Genomic DNA, 27,136 nt, shown 5'->3' on the forward strand with positions numbered 1-27,136 from the left:
CTCAGTCTTCTTGAGATCAACCAGTGTGTGTGGTGCTGGGAGCTGAGCAGACGAGAGGAGCAACACAGTGGAGGGGCGCCTGGAGGATTTGATCTGGACGGGCCTGCTGGCAGCTACTCAGCTGTGTTCCCAGTTTGTTGCTTTTAAAGGAAAGCCACTGAACAGTGTCAAATCCATGGACTGCACAGCTGGCAAAAAGTGGAGACTATCAGGGTGGTTCTTTTGTGGGAGAAGCCAGCGATGAAACCCCAGTGTGGAGACTTGCATGCAGCATAAGGAGGGCAGCAGGTCAGGGTCTGTCTCACACCTTTCAGGACAGGTCCTGCATTTCAGGCCTCATCCGGACCCTCTAGAGGGGCTTCATCCTGTTGTTTTCTCAAAAACTAAGAGCCTCTTCACTCCCACTCATGAAATCACTAGAAATTCATTGTTCACGTTGTACTGCTAAAAGTTATTTGTCATATAAACTCTCACTAAGAGCCACCAAGCACTGCACCCAGCCAAAGATTACAAGCTGTCATGGAGCATCTCCATGCCACTGCCATACAGATGATGTTATACAGCAGTGGCCTGAGAGCTGCAATCTTTGCTAATGGAACAAACATAATGGGCATGCGACTACATGAGCAAGGGCTGACTGCAGGATCCCTGCAGCTCTCCATCTAATCCCACCTGTTACCTGCTTGGGATCCCTGCTCATACCGAGACACAGAGCTGGGCAACAGTTATTCCTGGTGTGACTTCATTGACATGGGAGGTGGTACCAGACCGTCATCCTTCCCCTGCTCTTTCATCCATAACACTCTGGAAGGCAGTGTGGGAGGCTGCAAAACACTGCTTCTGCTCTCTACTGCACATCCCCACACAGGAGTTTGTCTTTGCAGGAAGAAACATTTTAAACATTGCAAACAGAAATGATAAAGACAGTGCTACTGGAGAAGAACAGCAGTCAGTTCACTGGAGGTAGCCTCTCAAAAGAAAATACCTCTGGCCCAAATTCAAACCTGGTGCAAACAGAAGTGAATCTTCCAGCAACGGGGGATTAGCCCCCAGTCGTACTAGCTTTGATTTTGCTGCTTGGTGTTTATATCACTAGAGACCAAAGAATATACTTGCCAGACAAGAATAGGAATCATTAAGTCTGTGGTCCAAAGTGAGGCGCTGAACCATCTCAAAGAGTGAAGCGTGGTCAAAGTTACAGGGATTGGAAGAGATAAATTCATCCATGCCATGCTTTTGAGCTCTATCTGCATCTGTTCATTTATACATATAGAGAAAGACACCATTTAGAGAGATATAACATATTTTAGTTGACAAAAACAACAGAAAAATATACAGTATGAAGCATGAAAGCTAAATATCTCCTCTTCCCTACGTTGCCATTAACTTTTCTCTTTGCAGGCTACACAGTACACTTTTCACCTCCCATTGTCAACTTGCATCATTTATGGACAATCTTAGTGCATTTAGGCAAAAGATTTTAGAGTTAACATCCTGTCAATGGCTCATTATAGTGCATTTATTCTGTACTTAAAAACAGAACACAAACTCAATAACTTACTCTGTATCTTACAACAGGCTACAAATTAACAGTTTTGGCTCAGATAGGTAAATTAGCTCCTATTTAGTTAGTTGCGGTTAATTATAATAGATTCTGCCATTCTAATGAGGTTATAGCTGTAGCATTTTTCTCTACGTTTACTAGGTTTTCTAGGTATCAAACCACTTACGTTGCTCTTTATTCAAATGCCAACGTTTGTCTCCCCATGGCAATTTTTTGCTAATGGCAACATTAAATGCTACCTCGAAGAAATAAAAAGATGCTCTTTTAAACATTGCTAATAAGTTAAATTGATGTGTAGTTTGTTAGCACTGAGAAAGTAACCTGATAGTGTGCTGGAGCTGCCAGTCATCCTGACAGGGACAGAATTCCCTCTGCTCGGATTCCGAGCTGCCATTTTTGGGTGAATTAACAGTCTCACCGTACTCACACTTCTCTGCTTTGGTGACGTTTATGGGCACTAGCTCCTAATTAATTAAACTCAACGTAGTTAACTAAAAGTACACCGGTTGAAATGAAGCCACTGATCCAGCCTGGGTGCGGCCAGCCGGGACCCCGCCGGGAGCAGCCTTTGTTCCACCAGTGACCGGGGAATTAAAAGACACCTTTCACTCGGTTTTGTCTGTGCTCAGCTTCCTACTATATGGGTTCTTGCCAAATCCTCGACAAATAGAATGGGATTTAAATCCTTCCCCTGTTTATAGCCTCCTAAGGGAACTGGGTGGCCTTGAAACAATGCGGCTGAAAGGACACAAAAATGCAGTTTTCCGCAGTAGTACTATAAGGTAACTGTATTTGTTTCAAAACAAAATTGCTCTTTACCAGAAGAAACAAAAATCCTTAATTAAAAAGAAAAAAAAAAATTAAAAGGAGCTTTAAATGATAATGAGATAGTATTCTTTTATGTATGTTTTATTTAACTATTTATATTAATCTGTGAAGGATGGCATGCATTCCTAACTGCCTCGCTCATGTCTGTGCTCTCAGATATTGCTGATCATTGGAAGCAATCTTTGCATTTTCTGTATAGTCTGTCGTTAGCTATATACAAACTATATAAATAACATCACCCACTGGAAGGAAATCAGACAAATTAAAACATGTAACATTTCAATTAGCTGCTAGCAATACTTAATTCAGCAGTAGCTGGCAATTTTCCTCACTAAAACCCTGCTGAATAAATGCTGATTTCAATTTCCTCCCCCTGGCTCCCCCACCCTTTTTTTAACAGGCAGTTCTATGCTTTTTCCTGGTCCATTCCTCTATACCAACCCGTGCACTGACTCCTGCTTGCCTCCCCTTTGCCTGTCCCTGCTCCCAAGTCTCTTTCTCTGCCTTGCGGCAGCGCTGTGCATTCAGAGCAGAGGAAGCAGCATTGAGGTGGCAGCACCAGGGCTGGCTCTGAGGACAGGGACAGCCTCCTCAGACAGAGCATCACCACCATGGCAAAGCCAGTCTGCAGCTTTCTGCCCCATCATCCATCCCTTTGGGCTAAGATCCATCTGACAGAGCTCACTCCCAAAGAGTTCCCCCCATGCTGGTTTTGACCTATCCCTAGCGCCCACAAAATGCTCTAGCAGATATTATCAGGCTATTTTTAATGGATTGTTGCTCTCCCGGGTTCCTCGGAGTTGACTGCAAGCTGACAAATTGGCTGGAGGCCTTAATTTGCCAGCTTCACTCAGAGATTTTATTACTTTTCAATTAGGAGCCCTGATACACTGTCAATCCTCTTGCTCTGCGAGCAAGGCTCTGAGATTCGAGTAAATCAGCTGGAAATGTGAAGAGTCCTCTAGCCCTTTAGCTGGTGAACTTTCCTGAGCAGATGTGCGAGAAAGCATGTTGGAAATGATTTTTTTTACTCCAAACTAATAAAATTTCCACCACTTTGTGCTCTCTGAGCAATTTCTTGGCAACCGTTGAGAACTGGCACAGCACTTGAATGGCTCATGACCGTCTATGCTCAGGGGCAATTGTACTGGTGCTTATCAATTGTGCACACCACTGCGTCAGGCACCTACTGGACAGCCCATTCTGCCAAACCTCCCCAGCTCAGAACAACCACTGGAGAAGGAGGAACTGAGCACGGCACTGCATGAGCTTGCATGACCAAGATGCACTTCAAGGAAGTATGAGCATGAGTTCTGCTCAGTCAGTGATTCAAAGCATGGTTCTCTGACATGGAAAGGAAGATGAGCAGTTCTCCATGCACCAGCCCAGTGCTGCAGGTCCCACACCCCAAGTCCCCTGGTGCTGGGCTGGGTGTGCACCCACCGCGGGGCTGCAGCAGGTGTGGTGGAACAGGAGATGTCTGGAGGATGGTCAGACACACACAGAGTTCATTAAGATGCCACACCTGTACTGCTCTAGAGGTTTAAAAGTCTTAAGAATATCCAGGAGCAGGTTTCAAAGGACAGCCGTACTCTAAACTCAGCTTCCTTTAATTATTAGAAAATAAATGTGAAATCTGCAATTTGTTTTTCATTTTGATTTCCCCAGGGGACTCAATTTAAAATGAAATCTAGGAATCGAACTTTACCGAAAGCATTAAATCCCTAGGAAACACAAAAAAGACAAGGAGGGATCTACATATATTGTTCCTCCACTCCACAGAGCTGAGCTGTTGTTTAAAATAATGTTGACATCCGCCCATAAAGTCTTACATATAATACACCCTTCTTCAAAATGCCTTGCACAGTTAAATGAGATTTTTAACAAAATGGGAATGGCTAATATTTGTACCCAAACTGTACAGCTAATTTGTAAGTACTTTAAATTAATTGTTTCACTCAAATACGGCTGCTTTTTTGACCCTACTCTGTTATTCCAATCAAAAAAGAAAGGAGAAACCAAAGAAAGAAAGTTATACGATGCTCCAGTAACTTACAATCCCTTTCCAAGGTGCTGTGCCAAGCTAGCTGGTGCTCCTTTGTTCGGCTCCCAGACAAAATGCTGCTGCAGGCCTACAGAAGTTATCTTACATATTTAGACAAGCTGCACACAAGTGCAGCTGAAAGGTGCTCGATGGTGGTCTCAGAAGGAAGGCTGCAAGGAGAGGTAAATTGGCAGCACAGCCTCCAGAAACCTTTCTTCTTCCAAACTACAGACCCCGGCTTTTGTGTTACACTTGGGAGCTTACATTATTGTCTCCTCTTAACTACTGCCTTTTTCATTTTGCCCATCTTTATCCAGTTTGCATCTTACACTGAGTCCATTAACTAGCCCTCCGCCAAACACACACCCTGTGCAAGTGTTTGAAATCAGAGCCGCCGGGATTTGCCAGCGCCAGGAACACAAAGATTTAAACAACAGCAATAATGAAAAACAAAGGACTGTCCCACCATTTCGTCCTGCGAAGGCTCTCTTCCTCTTTATCTAACTGTTGTTTAAAAAGGAAGAGACAACATAGTCAAATCTCTCATTCTTGGCTTTTTTTTTTTTTTTAATGTATTTCACTGCCCTCTGCATTTCTTTGGCTGCAGTGATAATTTTGGCAGATTTTGCTCTGAGAGCAGTGAAGTTAATAACGGGGGACAAGCTCCATAAAAGAATTCTTGTTATAAAAGGCTGCAGGTAGCCATTTTATTGTAAGAATTTTTTACTCGGTATTTCTTTCTTTTCATTAATGAATGACTTCTAGTACCAAAGGCAACTTAAAAATCCAGTAAATTCAAAACACGTTTGTTGGTTAAAAAAAAGACAAAAAAACAAAAAAACAACAACCAAAGAACTGTAAATTAAAAGGTGACTTTGTATCTTACTCATCTGGAAAATGTGTGCTTGTCATATCTGCTTGACATTACAAGAATGAAGATGTGGTTTGGACAGTAACAAACAATGACACTAGTCAACCTCATCAGGAGACATGAAATAAAGGAATGACAATGATTGATGGCAGCTATTCATTTACAGATACGTCTGGAAAAGTCTTCACTGGCACAGTCGGGCAAGTGGGAGAAGTTCTCTGGGCTTGGGGGCTCAAGAGCAAAGTGGTGCTCCCATGAGCTGCCAGAGCATGGGCTGCAACTTGGGATGGACGCGTCAAGCGGTGCAAGGGGTTTCCTTAGCCAATATTGGTGTTCTGGGGGAAAATCCACACACTGGGCTTAAAAACACCCGGGTGCTGGTGAGGAGCCAGCTGCTGGCAACCAGGCTGTGACTTACCTATCCCCTTTCGGCAGCACCACGGCACGGCCACTCCCAAAGAGCCCCCGCATGCCGCGCTGCATGCAGCCTCCCTGAGCTCGCCTCCTCCTCTCATTTTATCCCGTCTTAAAAGATAGCCTGGCGTTTAATCGGCTGTTTAGTCTTTTGTTTTATGGCATCTTGCTGCAAACAAATTCTCCCCTGCTCGAGTTACAATTTTAAGGAACAATTAAGAATGTTCCTGTACATCACCAGACGCACTGTGCGCCGAATTGAAACCTACGTCACCTGCTTGGTAGTTAAGTGAATGGGAATTTGTACTATGCACTGACATAACTCCTTGTGCACTAAGTTAAAGACACATTTTTAGAAGAGCTATTTATAATACAAAACAATGCTTCACAGCGTTTTATAACTATTTAAAAATATTTTGAATTGGATGACTGCGGAACCCCATGAATTTATATTTTATCAGTTAGAGCCTCATGCTTCTTAAAGCACGTAAAAGTGATTTACAGGCTGGTTTTAAATTCATGCAAGTTACGTGAGAACTGAATTAACATTTTAATTCTGCATTCCTTCAATGAAGCATCTGCAAGTTGACAATACAGAAGACACAGCAGCGTTCTTATGATATCTCTATCTATCTAACAAAAAATAAAGCAATTAAAGCACAAAACTAATAAAATAATCTAATAGGATAGCAATGCATTGTAGTGCAAATACATGTAATGTTGCCAGACCCAAGTTCATTCATTCATTCACTCTTTCTTTCTTTCTTTCAAAGTGGCAAAAATCTGTATTTCCATCAAATTGAACTTTTAGCGATAAAGTCTGGTAAGAATCCTCTTTGGAAATCCAAACGTTTAGAAAAGAAAAAAGAAAGAAAAAAGAAAGTGTCTGCTGAGAAGGAATTCTGCCTGCTACCCAGGGGTATACTTAACACACACGCACATACTCACACACAGAAAAGAAGAAGAAAAAGAAACAAAAGGAGAAAGGAGAAAAAAGGACTCTTGCTGGATGGCCAGGAGGGATGACACCGCCTGTTCCTTCTCATAATTGCATTCAGATACTCCGGATACATATTTGCCAGCTCTCGTGACCCACTGATGCTATTCCCTCCTAAGGAAAGCAGGCACTCACCAGGTATTAGAGAAGCAAGCTTTTGGCACCAGTAAAGGATTTGTACAGTGCGTACTTAAGCCTGAACAAAGACTAAGGAGAAGCTCTTTTACAGCACAACTTCGTGCTTTTATCTTTTTCAGAGCAGGTGTTCCAGTCGGAAGAGGTAACGACTGAGGATAAATTAACAATTCCACTGGCTTATCCTTTAGCACTGGTTGGTGGCTGAGACCCCCACTGACATATTTGGTTATGATAATTTAGGGGAAGCAGCAGCCCCTCCGTGTCTGACACGTTTAAGTCAGAGCAGGTCGGGGTCCTCGCCGAAATAATCCCCGGCTGTGTTGGTGTGGGAGGGAACTACCAAACCTGGAGGACTTGGGCTCGTGCGTGGAGGTGGAGGGGTGGGTTTTGGCTCCTTGGAGTCCTGCACCTCGTCTAGAGCTCGCTGGGCTCCTGCCCTACCTTTCTAGGCTCTGAGCAGTCCGTGGTTAGCCCCGCACGCTGGTGCGCTGCACCAAGCTCGGCATTGGAACGGAAAGAAAGGATATTGTCAGAGTGCAAAATTATCTGTTTTCAGGCAGTAAGCAGTCAACTAGATGTAAATTCCATGAAACAAAAGAAGGTATTATTTACAGTTTTATTGTGATGTTAATTAATATTTACATCTTGGAATGAAAAATAGAGATGTTAATGATTGGCTTTACTAAGAGGATCACTTGATGCCAATGTGAAAGCCAGGGAGAGAAGGCAATTATGCAAACATCACATGCATCCTAATTTCAGTATGGAAACTTACATTTCAAACCTAAATTCAGGAAAATAACATGGAAAGTTTGTACTACAAAATCTAAACATGAGAAAGATTTAAGAGAAAAAAAAGCACATTGCATACGTCAGATAATCTAGTCTGATTATCTGAGCTGTGCTAGCTACAGGGAAGCACTTACCCTTGAGTCCAGCTAGAAGTTAGCAGGGTAAGAAGGAACAAACCAGAATAACATAAAGACTAGCAACAAGGCTCAGGAAAGCAGACAGGAGCCCTAACCTAGCAGCTAAATATTTGGGTTCAAGCAAAGAATGAAAAAGAAACTTAAAAGAAAACCAAACCAACCAAAAAAACACTTAGAGCTGAAAATTTCTTATGAAGCTCAACAAACCTAGCTACGGATCATGGGGGAACAAATCATTACAAATTCTCAAAACAACCAACTCTTTGTATATGGCGTGATTAACAGTCATTAAATATAAACAGACATTAAAAATGAAATATAAGCACAAGTGATATGTAAGACAATTACTGACCAATCTTTCATGTTGAAAAGAAAAGGGGTCTGAAAAAAATGAACGCTGAGCATGTTTGGGAGTTTTGTTCAATGCATCACTAACACAGAACGAACAAAGATTGGTGCTTTCAGACAAGTGACCACTTTTATGAAGCTTAAATATTACCAAAAAGGTATAATATGTATTGGCAGCATTATTGACTATAATACTGTGCATGATTTCAACATTAAACAAGAACAGCTTTGTTTTCTTTCTTTTGTAATGCAACTACTGGAGAAAAGCACAGCTTTGCGGTAATGGATTTTCTCTTTTAAATTATAGCAAAATAAAAATAAGCAAAACTTTTCACTCTAACGGGCATTGTTTACCCACATAAAAGGGACTGTAGAGTCATACAAAAATTAATGAATAGCAGGATCTATTTTTTCAGTACTTAAAATGCAAATAAAATATATTCCACCCTTGTTTGGAGCTGTCTGTTTTGCTTCCAAGTCAAGTGCTGCTATCGAATGGGGGATGAGAATTTAAGTAGCGCTCTAAGTTTGTATTTATTCACTTAAATGAGGCGGGAACCAAGTGAATTCACTATTGCTCCCAAGTTTTCCCAACAGCAAAATGTGTTCCTCCCAGGTTTCTGCTTAACAGACAGCTCCGACACAGGAGCAGAGGGCTGGATTTTCTCTGCATGTGCATGCATGTGCATGTGCCATTTTGGACTGCTACAACATGAACGCTACAACAACAGTTACTCATCAAACTGCTTAACATTTACTTCTTTGCAAATCTTTCATTTACCATAGCCTTAATAAGCACAAAAACATGACAGGTATAAAGATAAACGTACAAGAATAGAATGTCTCGCGAAAGTCCTTACCTTTCTGCAGGCCAAAAAATAACAAACAAACAAACCAAAAACAACCGATAACAAACCAAGACCCTTTTAAAAATGCAGTACTTGATACGATTGACTTTAAAGACTGAAGGAGCTGAGATATGTATTTGTGCATTTAAGACTCATGATAAGCCATCATGTACGGCATGCATGATTCACTTCTGCCTCTCATTATTAAACTGCTGCACCCATTGACTATTCCAACAAGCACTGCTGCATACAAACATTAAAATATAAAAAATGAGCAGATCTTGCTCTTGAGATGAAAGGCTTCTATGGCATGCTTCCTTCCTCCTCCTGAAAGGCAAAGACCCTATGCACAAAAAGGTTGGAAAGGGATCCAGGTCCAAAGCGGGAGGAGGAAGGAATACTGAGGAGCAAAGGAATGATGTGCCCAGCCCAGAGAATGCTGAAGAAGCAAGTTATCAATGCAGTGAGGAGCTGACTGGCTTCCATGCTTTGGCACAATGCAACACAGCACAGCATGGGAGAGCCTGAATGATCTGGGTTTGGAGTACACGTGAGAGATGCTGAGGTTGGATCCTGCAGGTCCAGGGGTGAGATCTTCCAGGAACCCAAGCAGGGTTTGGCTTTCCTCACATGGATGTGAATGGGGACAATTCACCCAAAGGCTCATGGCCCTGAGTGTCTCCTCTCCCATCCCAAGAACTTGTAGACTAAACATTCTGGGTAGAGGTAAGTGCAACCCACTTGTAGGAAGCCAACTCCCACCTCCCATCTCGGCATTCTGAGAGGTGTTCTTCCTTCTCAATCCCAACCCTTTAAATCTTGTGCCCCACAAATCATTTACATGAATGGGCCGAACAGGATGAGGGGCACTGAGATGAAAATACCGCCTATGTTTACCAAGCTGCATCATGCTACGTCCTCATCCACAGCAGCAGCAATGCAAGACAGCAGGGAGTCCAAGATGTGCAGGCACATGGAGGGGACACACATAAGAAAAGGCAAGCAGAGGTTTTCTGCTGTAAAATGAATCACTGAAACGTATATCTTGCACTATTGTTTTTTATAAATACTGACATGAAGTTAAAATGATATAAAAGATGCCCAAAATTGTAAGCAATGGGTAGATTTTCTGGGTTGCTTATAATGATGTATTCAAAATCTTAAAAGCCTTACAATTTTAACTGCTAAAATCCGGTGTAATTGGGTGAATTTGCTAATACTTACTGCTTTTACTCGTACTCAGTTTTGCTGAAATGAGCAAGAAGTGCTGCATGTTACACCACAAAGGGATTCGAGACACACTACTGTGGGACCCTCCAGAAAAATGAGCGAGGAGGGATTTGCCTGGTTTATAATCAAATGTCATTCGGAAGACAAAAGAAGTTGCTCTAAATTTCAAATTAACTGAATTGGGTATAACGGCACAGGACACACTGCACAGCTACAACTTAAAAGATGATTGCTTTAAATTCACATCTAACTGGCCTGCAAAGCAACCTGTTAAAAATACCATATGTTTTCCTACAGTTGAATATTCAACAGGAGACCTCTTTTTGTGTGTGCATTTCATACTTGCAAGATTTGCACCTGTAGTTCTGAGCACGTGATACATTTGACAGACAGCTAATGGCACTAATGAATTGCTCTGATCTGGATCTGCAGTTTATTGTGTGGGGCTAAGACGGGTGTGTGCAGAAAGCAAGCTGGGTTGCAGGCTCTCATATCCCAGTCTCTTCTCCATCAAGTATTGCACTTTCAAATACTCATTGACAATTTCCCCAGGGAATTTGGTTTCTTGGGGCTTGGTTGTGTTAAACAGACAGGTTAAGTGGTTCTGGATCCACTGATGTAAAAAGCAGCTTAATGATAATGAAAAAGATTTGTTTTGGAGTCAGAAACATGTGCGTGAATATTGATTTACATCAGTGCAGAAAAATCTTTCCATCAAAGACTTCTGCTGTCTAGGAGAACTTATTTACTTACAAAATTGAGAGATTGGGGCGTCTAGCTGGGGAACGTTTCCTCCTTTAGCATTTAGCTTTTGCACTTGGGTAGGCGGCACAGGTTTGTGAGACTGGCCGGTGGCTCGGTACATGGCTTGGACCCACAGGATGCGGTCCTGCTCATCGTCACTTGCAAAAATCACTGTGTCTCCTTCCTTCACAGCGTTGAAGAATGCTCTGCCACCTTCCAAACCTGGCAGGAGAGGAAGGCAGGCTTTGAAAATGGCAACAGACGTCTGAAGACTTTGAGGCTGATGACAAGCTCCCCCTGGCCACCCCCAGCCCTCATGCACTGGGTTCACTTGGCAAAGCCAGTGCTCTCTCTGCACAAGAATTGCTTGGTTGGATGCTTGCTTCTATCCGTGCCCCGATTCAGTGCCCATCTTCCCATCTCCCCGCCACCGGTATAAGCCTGGAAGCAAGGTCTTGACCACAAACCTATTGCATCTTTTGTCATCTCCTCTGAGGGACATTTATCCACAGCACGACGAGGGTAAAGCATCTAATTCACTTAGGCTCCCTAGAAAAGATGAGTCTCCCTCTCCTCTTGTGCAACTCCGCTCAACTCCTTCCCATCTATTTATAGTAAAGTCATGCATAGCTAATGATCAGCCTAAACACAAACATATTTACAACGATGCTGATCACAGTTCAGCTGCAAGCAGGGGAAAGCATCCCAGCCGGGGGCTGTTAGGCATCACAAGCACCCACAGCAGAGAGGGGCTGGTGCCATACCTGGCTGCGGGTCGGTGTAGTCCACAGTGTATCCGTCGAGCTGCAGCAGCTCTTGAGGTTCAGCTTTTTTCTCCCGGTAGCTGCACATAGCAAATGTATATTGACTAACCTGAAGAAAATCACAAAGTTAAGATGGCATCGGGTGATCATGACAAGGAATCCAAATTGTGCATTTATACATTGGAGAGGGATTGGGGTGTCAGGGGATCATTGCTCATGAGGCTGAACTTTTATCACACATTCTCAAAGCACTCTCCTAACATACCCTCATTCTCCATGCTGGTACACACAGTGGTTTGATTTCCTCCCAGTGAGGAAGAACCATGCGTTAGAAAGCTCTATCACTCATCCCCAGACAAGTGCAAGAGTGACACCCTGTCACAAACAATGTGAGCTAAATTGCTAGGTGCCAGTCATATTAAAGCAATCTTAAGATCCCACTGATCTCGGCAGTTGTTGTCATCAGTGCTGTAAATGGCAGCTCTCACTCCTCTGAGGTACCATCTGCATGACACGATACATTCAATGTCAAGCTCTTGACGGAAGCCGACTCAGCTGCGGGGCTCGGCCAGGCTCTCCCGTTGCCGTTGGGGGGCCATCATCCTGCATCAAGGCCCCGCGCGTGCTCCCCGCACCACGATCTGGATGGGCAGCGAGAAGCCCGGCCGGAGAGGAAAGGATTCTCCGTGCTCCAGGCTAAGAACTCATGGGGAAATTTACTGTCAAATGATTTCAAATGACTTTGGTAAGGTTGTGTCACATCCTGGACGCCTTACGTAATTTTATTAGTGTGGACGTTTTCTTGACCTCTGGAGGAAACTTTGACTTCTGAGGGATCTTGCAAACTCTGGTGGGTGGCCACAGATCGTGCTCGTCATTTCTGGGAAGTTGGGAGAGATCCTGAAAGACGGGCTCCACGTGAGTGGCTGCACTCTCTGCGTCACCCGAGCAGCTGGGGGACTTTGCCTCCGAACCGTTCTGTTACAAACCTACAAGCAGCATATATTTCAGTGGCACCTTTCGCTAATAAATGCCATTTATTTAAGTCAGGGGACCCGGCTGAGCATCCCCAGCTGGCGCTCGGTGTCTTGCTGCCCTCTGCGGGCTCTGCTAGCTGCCAGCCTGCCTGCACCGCGCCTTCCTCCAGGAACAGCTCCAGCATCCACCTAAGAATAAACCCTATCATTAACACATTTGTGGGAGGAAGGCTGAAAGTGATGCTTTAAGCATCTTGCAACTTCCTTAAAGCTACCAGCACCGAGGAAAGATTGACAAGTAACAGACCAATAGCAGGAGCACACCAGTGCACATTATATGCTATGAACTTTGAATGCGTACCGCCGTACCGGCAACACGAAAATTAAAAAGATTAACACGAAGAAATCTAAAAATAACCTGGTGCCCCTCAGCACAATATTCAGAGGACTCCTGCGGCGCTCATTCAGTTAAGAACAGCAGTATATTGCTGCCATCTCCTGGACAAACTCCTGAATGTGCTTTATTCACTGTACCATCCTGGGGATTTCATGCGAATGGCAGGGGTTTGGTTCCTCTGCCTCAGACAGCCTGAACTTCAGTACTGCGTGACAAATTCAGTTCCTGAAATGAGTCACTGCTAATCTATGCCGACACGACTGAAAACACTGAAACAAGTCATGCTTTCCTCTTATCCTGTAAGCTCTAAGCAACAGGTAAAACCCGCTCAGTAGTTAAGAGTTTCTTCTTTTCTGACCCTGAACTTGAGGTCTGAATGTCAAGCTCTTCCTCACATTCAATTAATTCACTTCATCTTTGGCTCCAGCAAATACTGTTAAGCTCTATCAATAAAGCAACTGTACCAACACAACCGTAGGAAATGGAAACGTATACAGGCACTTCAAAGCATATAGTTCTCACGTTAAAAGTTACAGAAGAGAGATTAAAGAACCATAGAATGGCTTAGGTTGGATGTGACCTTACATATCATCAGGCTCCAACCCGTGCTGTGGGCAGGTGTGGACAAAAGATGTGGTAGAGCCATTCTTGGAGAAGAGCCATGCAAACTGCTCTCTTGTTTATACCCACAGGGTTTCCTTAGGAGCTGCTCTACATCATTATTACAAGAGATCTCTTAGAGGAACCTGCAGGTCACTCTACAACATACAACCAGCCTAGACTGCTACTGATGTCCTCTGGAAAAGGAGCCAATGGTGCCATGCAGAGTGCCTGCACAAACACAACTCCAGCCAGCACCTTGTGTGCAAGATGTGGTATGCCAATTTACTGCTTGGGGTCAGAAACAAGCTGTGCCCTGGCTACCAGCAAGATGTGGTTCCTTCCATTTATGAGTAGTGGCATAGAAAAATCTTACAAAATGAGATTCTAGAAAGCTTGATATGACACTGTCATGTTTCACTGCTGAACAGCGCTGCAGGGTCAAGCGGAGGTTGCAGTTAGCCTCTCATCAGCCCTCTAAAATACTGTGCAGAGTCCTCTAAAATACAGAGCCTGCCATCTGCAGAAGCTCCGAAGTGGCCAGACCAGAGAAACAGTTAATAGCAGAAATTAATCTTGCAGCCTGCTGAGTTCACACTGAACCATAGATGAGTATGAGAGAGAGCGAGCAGATGGGATGGGAGAGATGAATGGTTTGAGTAATTGAAAAAAGCAGGGATAGAGAGGAAGCTGAAGGAAGACTGAGGGGAAATTTCTGCCCAGTGAGGGACAAACTCTCAAAGCAACTGGGATTTGATCCAGGGACCAGACGAGGGCCAGGAAAGGAGCAGCTAAGGAAGCTGAACTGACTGAAGCTCAAAAAAGAGAAATAATCCAAGGCTGTTCTGGCTGGTTCCTTAAGAAAAAAAGGAAAATGGTTTAGAAAATAATTTGAGACAGAAGAACAGAAGGAACAAAGTGGGGAAAAAAAAAAGAGAAAGGCAAAGAAATTGAGAAGAGAGGAAAGAGACAGCAGGAGACAAATGCCAAAGTTCACTATTCCCAGGCTGCTAAATTAGATCTGACTTTCTTGGCACTTGACCATATTCTGTCACCAGCTATATAATCCGAGTGATTAATAAATACAGTAGGTATGTATTAACCAGTACTGACTTCATCCTTGTTTTTGTACCAAATACTCCTGCTCTAGCCAGCAACGCTCGCCTGGGAGTCCAGCTCAAACCTGTTAATTGTCATCCCTTGCACTCTGAGCACAACACAGCTCAGTCATCCACTTCCCTCTTTCCCAGTGTTGACATAACACCACCCCACTTGGGTTAAATTCTTAAAAGGACCTTTCCTGGATTAACAGCATGCATTTTGTCCCAAGGGAGAGAAACTGTGCTAAGATACTGCCAGTTGTAATACAGCTTTCTACTTTGATGGGAGGCTCTTGTCCTCTGGTTGCAGCTGTATGTTGCCTCCCGAGCCCTTTACTGACACAAATGAGCAGAGGAAATGATCTAGCTTAAAGAAACAAATGTGAAAACAACAGTTTTCACATCTCAGCACATCCATTCATCCCTAAACAATTGCACATAGCAGTTGTCCTAGCTTCTCCCTCCAAGCACGTGTGTTTTCTTCGGGTGGGTCTGCCTGATGGAAAGCCGTGCCCACGCCACCAGCTCACCTGTGTACAGGCATCCAGGTGCAAGCAGACATGCAGCTGCTTAACCAGGAGCTTCCAAATGTTTTGTATCAACCAGCAACACTCAAGGGTTTCTCAGCGTTCACGGCCTATGCCCAGTTCCCAGTGAGGGTCTGACTGAAAACATGATTTAATATGGTTGCAGGGACCAGCTGCAGGTCATTCTTGATTTGAGGACCACAGGCTAGGACTGGGGTGTAGTACACTGCGATGTCGTGCAATTATTTCCTAGTGCAGTTGGTTATGCAGAGTTACTGAACACTTACTTCGTTTCACTGCATCCCGAGTTCTCTGAGTTTTGCTAAAAGCAGGAGCTGTCACCATTACTCTGAGTTATAATGAGTGCGGGAAGCCTGTCACTAGAACAATAGATCCAGGCATAGACACTGCAACTGGTTTTAATCTGCAGAGAGTTGATCTGCATCCAACAACATTCTGCAAACACCATGAGACACAATCAGACGAAAACTGCTTCCAGCTACTCAACAGACATGTCATCCAGGTACCATGGAGTGTTACTTCCCATATGCTGCCAGCGCACAGAAATGGGGTTATGACAAGAGGAAAACAGATTCAGTCTGAAATCTCAGTGTAATTAATTCACTTGCCCTTAAGAATCATTAGAGGAGATTTCCTATCGCAGAACTGGCAAGCCCACTAAAACCAGCAGCAGAGTTACTGCCAATGGAGCACATTAGACCACGCAAAGAATTAATGCAAGCTCTGCCAGCTACCAAAAAACCCCAGCTTTTGCGTGATCAACGGTCCAATTGACAAACTGGCTGAAATCTGTATTCTGTGCTCAGTTAGCTGATATAGCAACTTATGAAACACAACATCTGTGCTGGATAGACATTTTCTTTCCCAACCAGTCACAGAGAACGTTGCCCTAAATCATCCCATTGCTTTCTCTCACCACTGCCATTGGCATGACTGCTGCCTTTACGAAGCATTTTCCTCACTTGCGATGCTGCGGACCATTTCCATCCAAGCTCAGGGCCATATTCTGCCATCACTTTCACACTGCATATCTCAGGATTTAAAATTAGGCAAGTAACGAGTCTCTGCCATGTAATTTACATCTAATCAGTATTCTGCTCTTCTGCTGCTCATCTCAAAGGGTGTCTACGAGAAGGGTGGGCAGTGTGCGGAGAGGACTGCGATTCATTCGGAAAACGCTCCCCTGTGCCACACGGGTGCCTGCAGTAGAAACGCACCTGAGCTCACCAGGCTGCACCACATTGCCCACCCTCACCAAGGGGGGAACGAGGACTGCCCAGCAATGCATGTGCTGAAGGGGTGAGGCCCAGCTACAGAAGCAGCACAAAGGAGCCGCTCTCACCCACTGCACCCAAACAAACCATCTCCTGTACAGCTTTCACAGACACAGAAGGTGCGAGGGATTATTCCGCCCAAATTACAAGAGAGTTATTGCTCCTTTCCCCTTCTCTGCAGGGCTTACAGGAGCCAAGTATCAGTGGGAACACTCCCTGTAGAGCTCCTTTTTCTCCATACATGTGCGAAGCCTCCGTTCATACTGGTGAGGCATCGCTGACAGGAAAGAGCCAAACTGCCATCAACACCTTCCTCCACAGTGCTGCCTATGCAGCTTGGCACCTTTGTGCCTTGTTTAGATGGGGATGAGGAGTCTGAGTATTTATTACCATGAATTTCTTAACCTCTGGTACCAGACACCACTGCAGAGCACTGAAGGAACTGGGGCTGGGCCAGCTGCCTCCATCTGAATCAGGGAAAGAGGGGCAGGAGAGGACGTGGGACTGGGAGGAAGATGTTACTATGCAAGAGAGGGGAGAGGTGCAGCCGAATGTGTTACAGGTAAGGGACAGAGACGAGGGATGAGAAAGGAAATATTTATTCATGCACACTTACAGCCCTGACCTCTTGGCAGTGTCACATGCTGACCACACTGCAATATCCCAAAAGGATTTTATGCTTTGGACTCCAGCACTTGGCACTGGTGCCAACAGGAGCCTGGTGCGGCTGACTGAGCCCCTAAAGCACAGCCTAATCCTTGTCCGTTCTTCCTGCAGCCAGGCCAGCTCACTGTCCTGCTGGGACTACTCCCTGTCTGTGCTCGGCAGAGTTCAGAGCATTCTGGACATCAACACCTTTACTGCCAATCCCTGTTCGTATCAGCACCCATCCTTTGCATTGCATGAAAAGCAAATGACAAACATACGGACAGCAAAGTATTTTTATTCCATCTTTATTGCCTGCTGACATGTTCAATATGCTCAAACTACATCTGAGGGACTGCATAGAGAGTGTTTCTTGTTTATATTTGATGTACGGCAGAACACTTTACATTGCACCAAATGTTGAGCAAACGGTAACGTAACAGAGGAGCTGCAGCGGCAGCTGGAATTTCTGAGGTGGGCTACAGAGACTCTCTGGGGGCAAAAGTCTGCTCATCTTATTCAAATGAACTGCTTTTCTGGCCAAATTCTACTTGCATATGCCAACTGACGAATACAGACCTAGTAACAGAAGAAAACATGGAATAACTGAGCACTTCAGTTCCACTGCAAGCTGAGAAATATATAGCATGTGAAGATGAGAGGAAGAACTGCAACCCCACAGAAAGGCCAGATGAATGCTCCTAAGAGAAATGTGGGGATTAGCAGCCACACCTGCAGAGCCTCATACACAGAAGTACAGATGAACTTTGGTATGGGAGAAGCTATTTTAGGAAAGAGGAATTGTCCTGTTATACACAGACACTCTCTGAAAAAGGATCATGCCTTGGAGAACCCCTGCTCACAAAGAAAATGCCCCTGAGAACTCTGCAGAAATGAGCTGCCTCTCAAGGATAAGCTTTACAGGTGATCATACACTGCCACAGCACGTTTAACTTCAGCACTGAACACAGACAAGAAAACGCACAGAGAAAAGCAGTCCCTGAACCCCTGCATAAAAACAGGCTTGTTGTGCAGCATTCCCCAAAGGCATTTCCTTAGTCATGGCCTCTTCTGCCTCTTTGGGACCCGCATCCAGTTGTGTGAACCCCTTCCACCTGACCAGTCCCTGCATGAAGGGTGCATTTGCAAATGAGATGTTGCTGAGAATGGTTTACGAATGCCCTAAACCCATCATTTTTAACCTAAATCTAAATATGCTGCTTGGACAGACATAGGCAACCATTTAATTTTTTTTATTTCTCATAGCTGGAGACAGCACAGCCTGGGGAACTCGGGCAGGACAGAGGGAGAGATGGATCCAAGTGTACTCTGTGGTAGTGTTGGTCAGGCTGGGGTGAAGATGCAGCCACCCAGACCAGGGCCCCACACCTCCCTGGGTTCAGTGCTCTCAGCTGCCATCAAGAAGGTGAGGGAAGATCTAACACGTCAAGTACTGACCAGAACCTCTTAGCTCGTGTAAGACACCTTCTGTCTGTTTACTTGAAATTATTAACCAATAATATACAGGTCTACTGAAACTGGAAGGGCAGAAAGTAGAAAAGAAAAAGAAAAAAGAATGAGAACGAGCAATGAATTTGAAGATTAGATAAGCATCAGGACTGAAATGCTGACTCTGATGCAGCCAATGATGAAACTTCTGTAGATTTCAAGATTCTTGAAACTTTACCTGGAGGCCGAAAAGGGAGCATTTGCACTCAAGTACCTCCAGCCAACACAGACTGAGCCTCCTTCCCATCTCACTAAATTCCTCCCTAAAACTGTTTCTCCATTTCACCAAGCATTCAGTTGCATCACAGAACTCCCAGCTAGTGATGTGCACCAGGGCTGTCCCTGAGAAGATGTCCACAATTGAAAACAAAAAAAAGACCCAGGACTTAGCAAAGAACCTATGCAGAACCACAGTTTTGCAGCAGTTACACAGCATTGTAAGAGGTCAGAACAAATACTTCACGTTGTAATTTAAGGTCACTTCTAGGTAAATCTGTTACCTGCACCAGGACAAAGAATCTTTTCTTCCATCTCTTCCAAACATTTTTACCAATGGCCCATAAATATCTAGGAGAAAAGAATAAGTGAATTCAGTACACAAATGACAAGCTGTTGTTTACAGTATCTTTTCTTCACAGCTAGAAACCAAAGTTAATGCAGAAGAAGGAGTAATTACAAGACTCTCAAGTTTGGCAGCATTACTGAATGTGATTATTTCTAGCCTGAACGAATAACCTGTAAAGAAAGAGACACAAAAAGCTCCCAGGGTCTCGATGTTACACAGTATTATTCCTTTCTTCCTTTTTGTTTTTTACAGCTTGCTCAGAATCCAGAAGCCCTTTAATGCCAGTGAATAGCTGCTATGTGGTCAGATGGGTGAATACATTTGCAATGGCAGAATTAAGAGAAAGAAACCCTAAGTGTTGCTTTAAGCCTTCACAAAACCAGTTGGCTGAGGGGAAGTGTCAATGAGAGGGCACCTTACTGCATCAAAGGCAGCGCCGGGGACCCCACCATACACTGGACTGCTTAAACCAGGTCACTTTGCTGAAAAAGCTGAAGATGAATTCCTTGAAATCGCTTGGCTATGAGCAAACTGAACAATTTCTAAGGAGTGAATTTACTGCGTTCCACGAAGGAAGAATTAACTTTTAAAATTAATGTCAAAATTAGCATTTAATCTCTGTGATGAAGCAGCTGCTGTGACACTGTAATACAAACACTGGCAAAAATAGAAGCAGCACCAGACTAGGAGTAATTACAAAGACATTGTTCAGCACTAATATGTTTCACGTATCATTATAATTACTTTGGTTCTGGCTCTATGAATAGAAAACAATTTCTTTTTGGTTATGCTGGTGGCTTTTTATGCTAGAAGAGAATCAACGTATGTACATGGTGAATGTTTAAGCCAAGACATTCCAAGTATTGTGCTAAAGTGGGCACTGAGTGGGCTTTGAGCTCGAGAACAGGGAAATAATTGCCCTGCTTGCTGCTGCAACTAAAACGAGCAGAAAGATAACCTCGGTTATGATAACAAGCTAATATTACCAATCACATTGGTTTCAGCACCATCTTGTATGTTAAACGTTAGTTGTAAAGATCACAAAAAAAGCCAGGACTGCTCAGCCCTGTTGCCATCAGACCTGATCAAGGAAACAAGCATGACAGGAGAACTGTTCTTTTTTTGCTCTTGGTGCTGCATTCACTGTGGAAAAAATTAAACTTAACATCTGGCTATTGGCTCTGATCCCATTAACAGAGAAGACAGGAGGACGAGGAGAAGAAATTAAAAGAAAGACGCGTGATTTAATCCATCTAATGGATTAAACCTAGCAAAACATTAAGCAAACAAAAATGAAGCAATGCTACTTTTATAGCCCCAAAATGATGCTGGATAAAGAGTTAATCAAAGCAGTGATTTTCCTAGATAATTTCTACTTTTTATCACATCCTCAGCTCTGAAGGGCAAAGAGAGGAAAGCCTTGACAATGCCATTAGCTAGATCTTCCCAAAGATGATCTAATCTGTAATTGCATTACCAGTGAAAAGCATGTATCAGTGTTTGCTTCTGGGCACCAGGAAAAGATAGGAAAGATTCCATTTTGGCCAGCTCAGGTCAGGTTACAGTGCACAGGAATTACATAATCTTGAACTAAAAAAATTCCTTTCTGCCATACAGCATCCCAACCTCTCCTGTCCCTGTGGGGGACATGAGGAAGCCTGGGGGGGAAGATGGGGATCCCCTTGGCCCCAAATCCTCTCATACTGATGCACAGAGGGGAGAGATTCCCCTTTTAACACCCCATTTTGTTAGTCCTACTTGCACTCTCTTGCCTCCCTGCAGGCAACCGCTGTTTAGTTGTACTGTGCATCTCTGTATAAATAATGATGATCACATTGGAGTTTATTTCATGCGGAAGGTGCACTGTTTTTTAGGTTGTGAGAAGTCAACACGGGTAAACACAGAATAACTCAGGAAATTTTTACAACATACCAGTAAGAGAGCTAGGCTGTTCACTTCTTATTTCCTTAGAGGAAGAAAACAATCTAGCAATTTCCCAGGGAATACCATTTAAAATTTAAACTGTTTGACTGATGTGTATTACGAATGTGTACCTATGCTAAGTATATGGAAAGTTCCTTATGAATGACCAAATTGATGTCATTTCCATATTTACATTTCTTTTGACCTCCTATGAACTTGAGAAAAAGATTCGCTTTCAGAATCTTAAGAAAGAGAAATTTTCTAATGCTCATGCAAAACAAATGGAGTTCAGATAAGGACACTTACCCAGAGTGCTTCATGTTTTGGGGCTTATCCATTCGTACAGCAAGCTTGATCTTCAGGTCTTGATCTGGGCAGTTTTTTGAAACTGTCATTTTGTGCCACTCTGACTGCTTTGGGCTGTTGGGAGTGGGATGGAGAACAACCTGCAAGCATCAAAAGTGAGAACGTTAAAAATTGTTCTCAACGTGAGTTTTACAACAGCACAGCAGAAGAGCTCAGAAAGTCAGCCTGGAAACTTCCATTCCCATCACTGGGAATAACTTTTCTTTGTTGTTTGAACATGCAGCTTATTATTTTGAGATTAGTTAAAATATTCTCTGAGTCCTCAATGTGCCATTGTTCATAGGGTTGGGCAGAACAGAACTGCATTTATCGGTTCCCATCTTGCAGCTGTTTAAGGAGAGTGGACAGCAAACAAGCTTGCAGCTATCCAGGCAAATCAGTCTAGAAGTGATGATGGACTGATGTGATCAGCAAACCACCAGTAAGTTTTTGCTAAGGTTGCCTGCTGCAGTCCTCCACTTTCAGAGCCATACAACTTTGCCAGCCTCCAACCTTCCTGATGTTTCCTCGTGAGGTTCACCACAAAACGTTATACCTAAAATGGTTTATCAATCACTACCACCAAACTGATGAAGTCGCTCTGTTATTTTGCTTACTGGCAAGACTGCATGCAGTAGACAACCTTGTAGATAGGTCAGTGTGTCTGACTGTGCTACAACAACAGATCAAATGTGCAGCACATATCATGCCAGCAGTGGCTGCGGCACTTTCTGCTTTCATTTCATGCAGAGAGGAAATGATGGGGCAATCTCCAGCTGGGGCAGATCAGTGCAACACCAGGGATTTCAGTGGAGCTGTGCAGATGAATACCAGAGGCAGTGCTCGGCTAATCAAAGAAACTGGAAGGCTCCAAGTAATCCCTTCTGATCATAGCTGTGCTTTTCCACTCATTCATCATCCCGTGAAGCACAGCATCTCACTCTGTCAGCAAGCCACAGAATATTCTTCAAGAACTACTCAGCATTCACAGTTTTCTCCTCTTGCTTCCATGTGTCCTCTAAAGTGGCTTAACCCTGTGACTGTAAAATGTCTATCTGCAAAGTGAATGGAAGCACAGCAGAGCTATAGCTGTCTTCACATCGGAATGATGTCCTCTCTCACGCTCTCTGCCTCCTACACCCCTTCCTCTTCCAACATTTTCTCTCTCAGAGGTGACTTTGCTGGATGCAAATTCACTACAGTCTCCACTGAACTGCAGTGAATCTCCTCTAAATCCATTAACATTTATGCAAGCATACTCCTTTACAAATGGCAGCATCCACCCTCGTTATTTGCTGTACTTCCATCACTCATTACTCATGCTTTGTCCGGGTTCCTGCCAAACTCCAGCCAAACTATACTCATATTCCAGAGATACTCACCTTTACTGCTGAGCCAACAAAGCAGGCTTTTTCCTCCCACTAAAATACACCTGATGCTATTAGCCACTGATAATTGAGTTTAAAAATTATTTGTCTCTTCCAAAGCCTAAGGTTAACATCAGTAGATTTTGAAGTTCACCCTTTTTCATAAACGTTATTTCACACCTTCCTTACTGAATTAAATTCATGCTTCCTCTGGCAAGAATCCATTATTAGTCACCTAGATTAACTGAGCAACATCAGCTTCTAATCCACCTCCTCTCTTGGAAAAAATACCTGTACTTCAGCAAAACCTGAAGAAAAGCAGTGAGTCCTGCACATGGGTGTTGTTAGAAACACGGATGGGTCCAAGCTCTGAGCACTACCCAGTCCCAAGGCCTTGCATTAAACGGCACCTGCCCACGAGGCAGGAGCCACTTGGGGTGTTTGGGATACTCTCTGCTTTGATTTCTAACTCTTTTTCATCAAAAGGCGCATAAGCTTTGTGCAGTGTTGTTGCAATTCATGGCTCTTCCCCTCCTTACTCTCAGGGGATGAAGCCTTGGCGGAGGTCTGCAGGCGCTTTGCCACTGGCTTCAATAGGGCCAGGATGGATTCCCATGGCTTCAGCTGCCCATCCAGCAGCTCGGGGCTTGGGAGCTCCTTCCAGCTCTCCCTCCGACAGAAGCGGTGCAGTGAGGAGCGCCGGCCGGCTGCCAGCTCGACACTTGCAATAGAAAGTGAGCATTGTGCCGGCTTGGCAGAGCACAAAGCCTCTTCTCAAAGGGCAGCTAAGCATGGGTGTTTCTGTGTATAAAACTGCTCCACGGAGACTTTGCTTCCCTTCTCTCTTCGTAGACAGGTTCATGCCCATTCAAACAGCTAAATCAGGGGCTTAGCACGCTCCCGGTTTCATTATTTTGTTAAAAAGAAATCCTGACGCGGCCCGATCGGACACGCGTCATCTCGGCCGCTGCAGGCACCCGCGCGTCCCTTTGAAGTTCGGCCTGCTCAAAGCGCCGGTGGCCGCCGGCCAGAGGAAATCGCCCCGTGCCCGCTGCTGCTGGCCCACATTCTTGGGATTTCAGGAGCTCACCGGGGGCAATGGCTTCCCGCCGGATCAGGATTCACGTGCGTTGGCACGGCCAGTTCTTCCGTACCTCAGGGCAACAGGGCCGTGCTGGGGCCTGACATCTTTCTCACAACAAGGCGCAGGGCTAATTGCTTCCCAAGAGCAGCAAAGTCAGCGCTGCTCATGGCTGCCAGTGGAAACAAGGCCTACAAAGCAAGTGGGTCCACAGCGAGCGTAACCACTCAGGGGAAAAAAAGCCCTCAGTGGCATTGCGAACAGCTGGGTGAAAAGCTCCGCTCAGCAGGTAGATAAAGGGAGGTAAAAAGAAAAGGGGCAGTGAGAAAGGATTGAGCTGTGGATGAGGAAAGTCTGGAGAGGACGTGGCTGTCCTTGAAGAGAAAAATGAGATGAGGAAAGCAGGAGTAACTGCTTTTTTCTCTCTCTAAGCGCGAGAACAAAGGGCGTTACGAGAATGTGAAAAGACAAATGGTCAAAATGAACACAAATCATACAAGGCAAAATCATCTGTGGTGCTCTCCGCTGTAAAGATATAAATTAGAGCAACAACTCACTGAGACCTAAAAGAACCTTTGGCATTTGCATGAACAGCATGAGTGAAAAGTCTTGTTAGTGCTTCAAAGCCACAACGTGGCTGTAGAGCACCCTTGGTGACACCAGCCCCAGGGAACCCACATCAGGCTTGGTGAGGTTCCTACAGTCCATGACTTCAAGGCCAGACGATGGGTTCCATGGGTTCCTTCATAGCTTCCAGCTTTTCATACCCACGTTGTGGGATGACTCTGGACCAGGATTTTCTCTCTGGGTAGAATTAAAAGGCTGCACCCTGCGTGTGTAGTACACGCTCTTCAAAGTTGTTTTCTTCTCCCTGAGTGCAGCTAAGGAGCAAAGGACACCAGCCCATGTCAGCATGGAGGCCTCCCTTGCTGAGGGAGCTGAGGAAGGGGGTGGCAGTTTGCTTAGGCATGGGACTGTGACAGACGTACTGCTGGAAGATATAAAAAATCCATGGAGAGTAACTGAATGTCTTAAAACCCCAGACACGTATTGTCCACAGATACAGTGGGCTGTGGTGCTGACGAGACATCAGTCCCAGGGCCCTGGTGTAGGGACCACAGGTGAGGGGCATGGATGGGGCGAGAAGGGCGGTTTTGACATCCCATGGCTGGTACCAGGGCAATGCAAGGTCTTTTGTATTATCACCACTGACAGGGGCAGTGGACTGTCACTTCCACTCCTTAGCCCAGTCCCAGTAAAGCCAGCGGCTAAGCCACAGTCCCTGGGGGAGCCAGGATTTCAAGCCTTTTGCCATAAGTACTGCCATCAGTGCTTTCAGATGCTCAAGCTGTGCACTGGCTGTTCAGTAGATATGAGAGTAGCTTAACACACTCCTGCCAAACTTAAATCCTCTCTTTTTGCTACAGCATAATCCCCTTTTCTGCCTCAGGAATGTCCATTTCCGTAAGCAACTTCTAAAGCTTTCCGGACTGCCAATATCACACACAAGATCCTTCGCTTTTGCTCAGTGCAGGCACAGCCAGCTGAAATGCTGCCATTAAAAACTAACAACAAAGACAGCATGCGAGGTGCATTACTTTCCAGCAGTGGAGAGCTTGCTTTCCTTCCCTCCTGAAGCTTGGCAAAGAAGCAGAGCATGTTGTCCTCCAAAGATATTTCCGTACAGGAGAGATTTCTCTAGAAAAGTGGGGCCAGAAGGAAAAATTGTTAAACTCAAAACGTCCTTACCCTCCCAAGCTCTTTGTCCTCCAGCGCCAGCACACCCGTGCTCTCTGTGAACAGCTTCACCTTCACTGCAGGAAGCGCATGGGTTGTCGTGAAGTCTCCTTGGGTGCCCCAGCTGCAAAAACAGAGACATGCTCAGCTCCACTGACAGGCCAGTAGCACTGCTGCTTGGGTGGGCAATGGTTAACCACAAACATCGTGCCTGGCACAAGCTGAAGTGGTTGGGTTGACTGAGTGACAAGGGCATTAATTATCTTCTTAGGGAACTGGGGGACAGATGTTTGGAAAAACCATGATGGTTCTTTTGGGAGAAAAGATGGTATTTGGAAGCAGCATGAAACCAAAATTAAGAGAACTGATTTAGAAAGAAAGAACAATATGTCTTCTGGCAGTGACAGCCTGTATAGTTACAACAGAATCCGAGGATAGAGAACATCTGCACCTAGGACATCCATAATCACTCATGCCTCTGCTCTTCTCTTGGCCAATTAACCTCATTTCCAGGTTCACAGTGAAATTTGCTTTTTCTGAAGAAACGTCACATTTAACCTGGGTCCTCTTCTGAGGCTCAAGCCAGCCCTCTAGACCAGACTTAGGCTCATGCCACAACACGCAGAGTAAGCCCAGTTAGGTGGGACTGCAGAGCAGGACACCAGCTGCATGGGGAGGGGATGGCAAGGGCCAGGAAATGGCCACCTTTCAAGTACACAACGAACCCTAAGCACCATCTATTATTTGTACTCCAAGAATTATCCTCCTGGCAGGTATTGTGGCTTAGAAAGCAGTGCTAGGGAAGCTGAATGAGCCATGGGATAGTGCACAATAGTGCATCCTAAGACCCCTTCCTGAAAAGTCTGATTCAGTTAAGGCTGTTAGCCTTAAGCTGCAGTATGGTAGGAAAATATGCGCAACTAGCACTTCTTGGGGAGTACAATACCATGAGCTCCAGGCACATGGGTTGGACCCGCAGCCTGCTGACATGGATGGCCAAAGTTGCCATGCTGAGCCTTGCAATGGGAGCTCTCCCTCCCTGTGCAAGTCTATGGAGGCTTGCTAGGGATACAACGGCTTGCAGCACGGCAGGGGAAGGTTCAGTGATAGGCATGAGGAAGTCTTCCAATCAGCCATGTGAGAGGTTTCCTCTGAACCAGGACACCAGAGAACACATGGAGACCAGATCATTGCATTTTGCTGCAGACACTTTCCCCTGGGCCCTGTTCTTACCCCAGCTGAGACAGGACTGCACAGCCACTTGGGCCAGCACAGAGAAAGCTGACCCTGGCTTGTCCTTGTCCTGCTGCAGAGATCTGGGAAAGCAGTGCCTCAAATCCCCAATGAGC

At 44.8% G+C, this 27,136-nt stretch overlaps 1 protein-coding gene across 24 annotated transcripts in view; it reads right to left on the bottom strand.

The window, feature by feature from the left end:
• Positions 1-27,136, bottom strand: part of CADPS (calcium dependent secretion activator) — a 173,890-nt gene that overhangs the window by 73,327 nt on the left and 73,427 nt on the right. For 14 of the 24 annotated variants that reach the window (XM_015293303.3, XM_015293297.3, XM_004944652.5 and 11 more), the window contains exons 7-13: positions 25,800-25,911; positions 21,564-21,703; positions 19,270-19,336; positions 11,720-11,828; positions 10,965-11,177; positions 7,783-7,794; positions 1,117-1,253 (exon numbers count right to left, since the gene is read on the bottom strand). In XM_015293303.3, the coding sequence (XP_015148789.1) occupies positions 1,117-1,253; positions 7,783-7,794; positions 10,965-11,177; positions 11,720-11,828; positions 19,270-19,336; positions 21,564-21,703; positions 25,800-25,911 (790 nt within the window). The remainder of the gene's footprint in view (positions 1-1,116; positions 1,254-7,782; positions 7,795-10,964; positions 11,178-11,719; positions 11,829-19,269; positions 19,337-21,563; positions 21,704-25,799; positions 25,912-27,136) is intronic. The other 10 variants (XM_015293304.3, XM_040646341.2, XM_015293301.3 and 7 more) reach the window with 1 other exon arrangement.

This window comes from Gallus gallus, chromosome 12, assembly GCF_016699485.2.
Source record: "Gallus gallus isolate bGalGal1 chromosome 12, bGalGal1.mat.broiler.GRCg7b, whole genome shotgun sequence".
In the NCBI taxonomy this organism is placed as follows: Eukaryota; Metazoa; Chordata; class Aves; order Galliformes; family Phasianidae; genus Gallus; species Gallus gallus.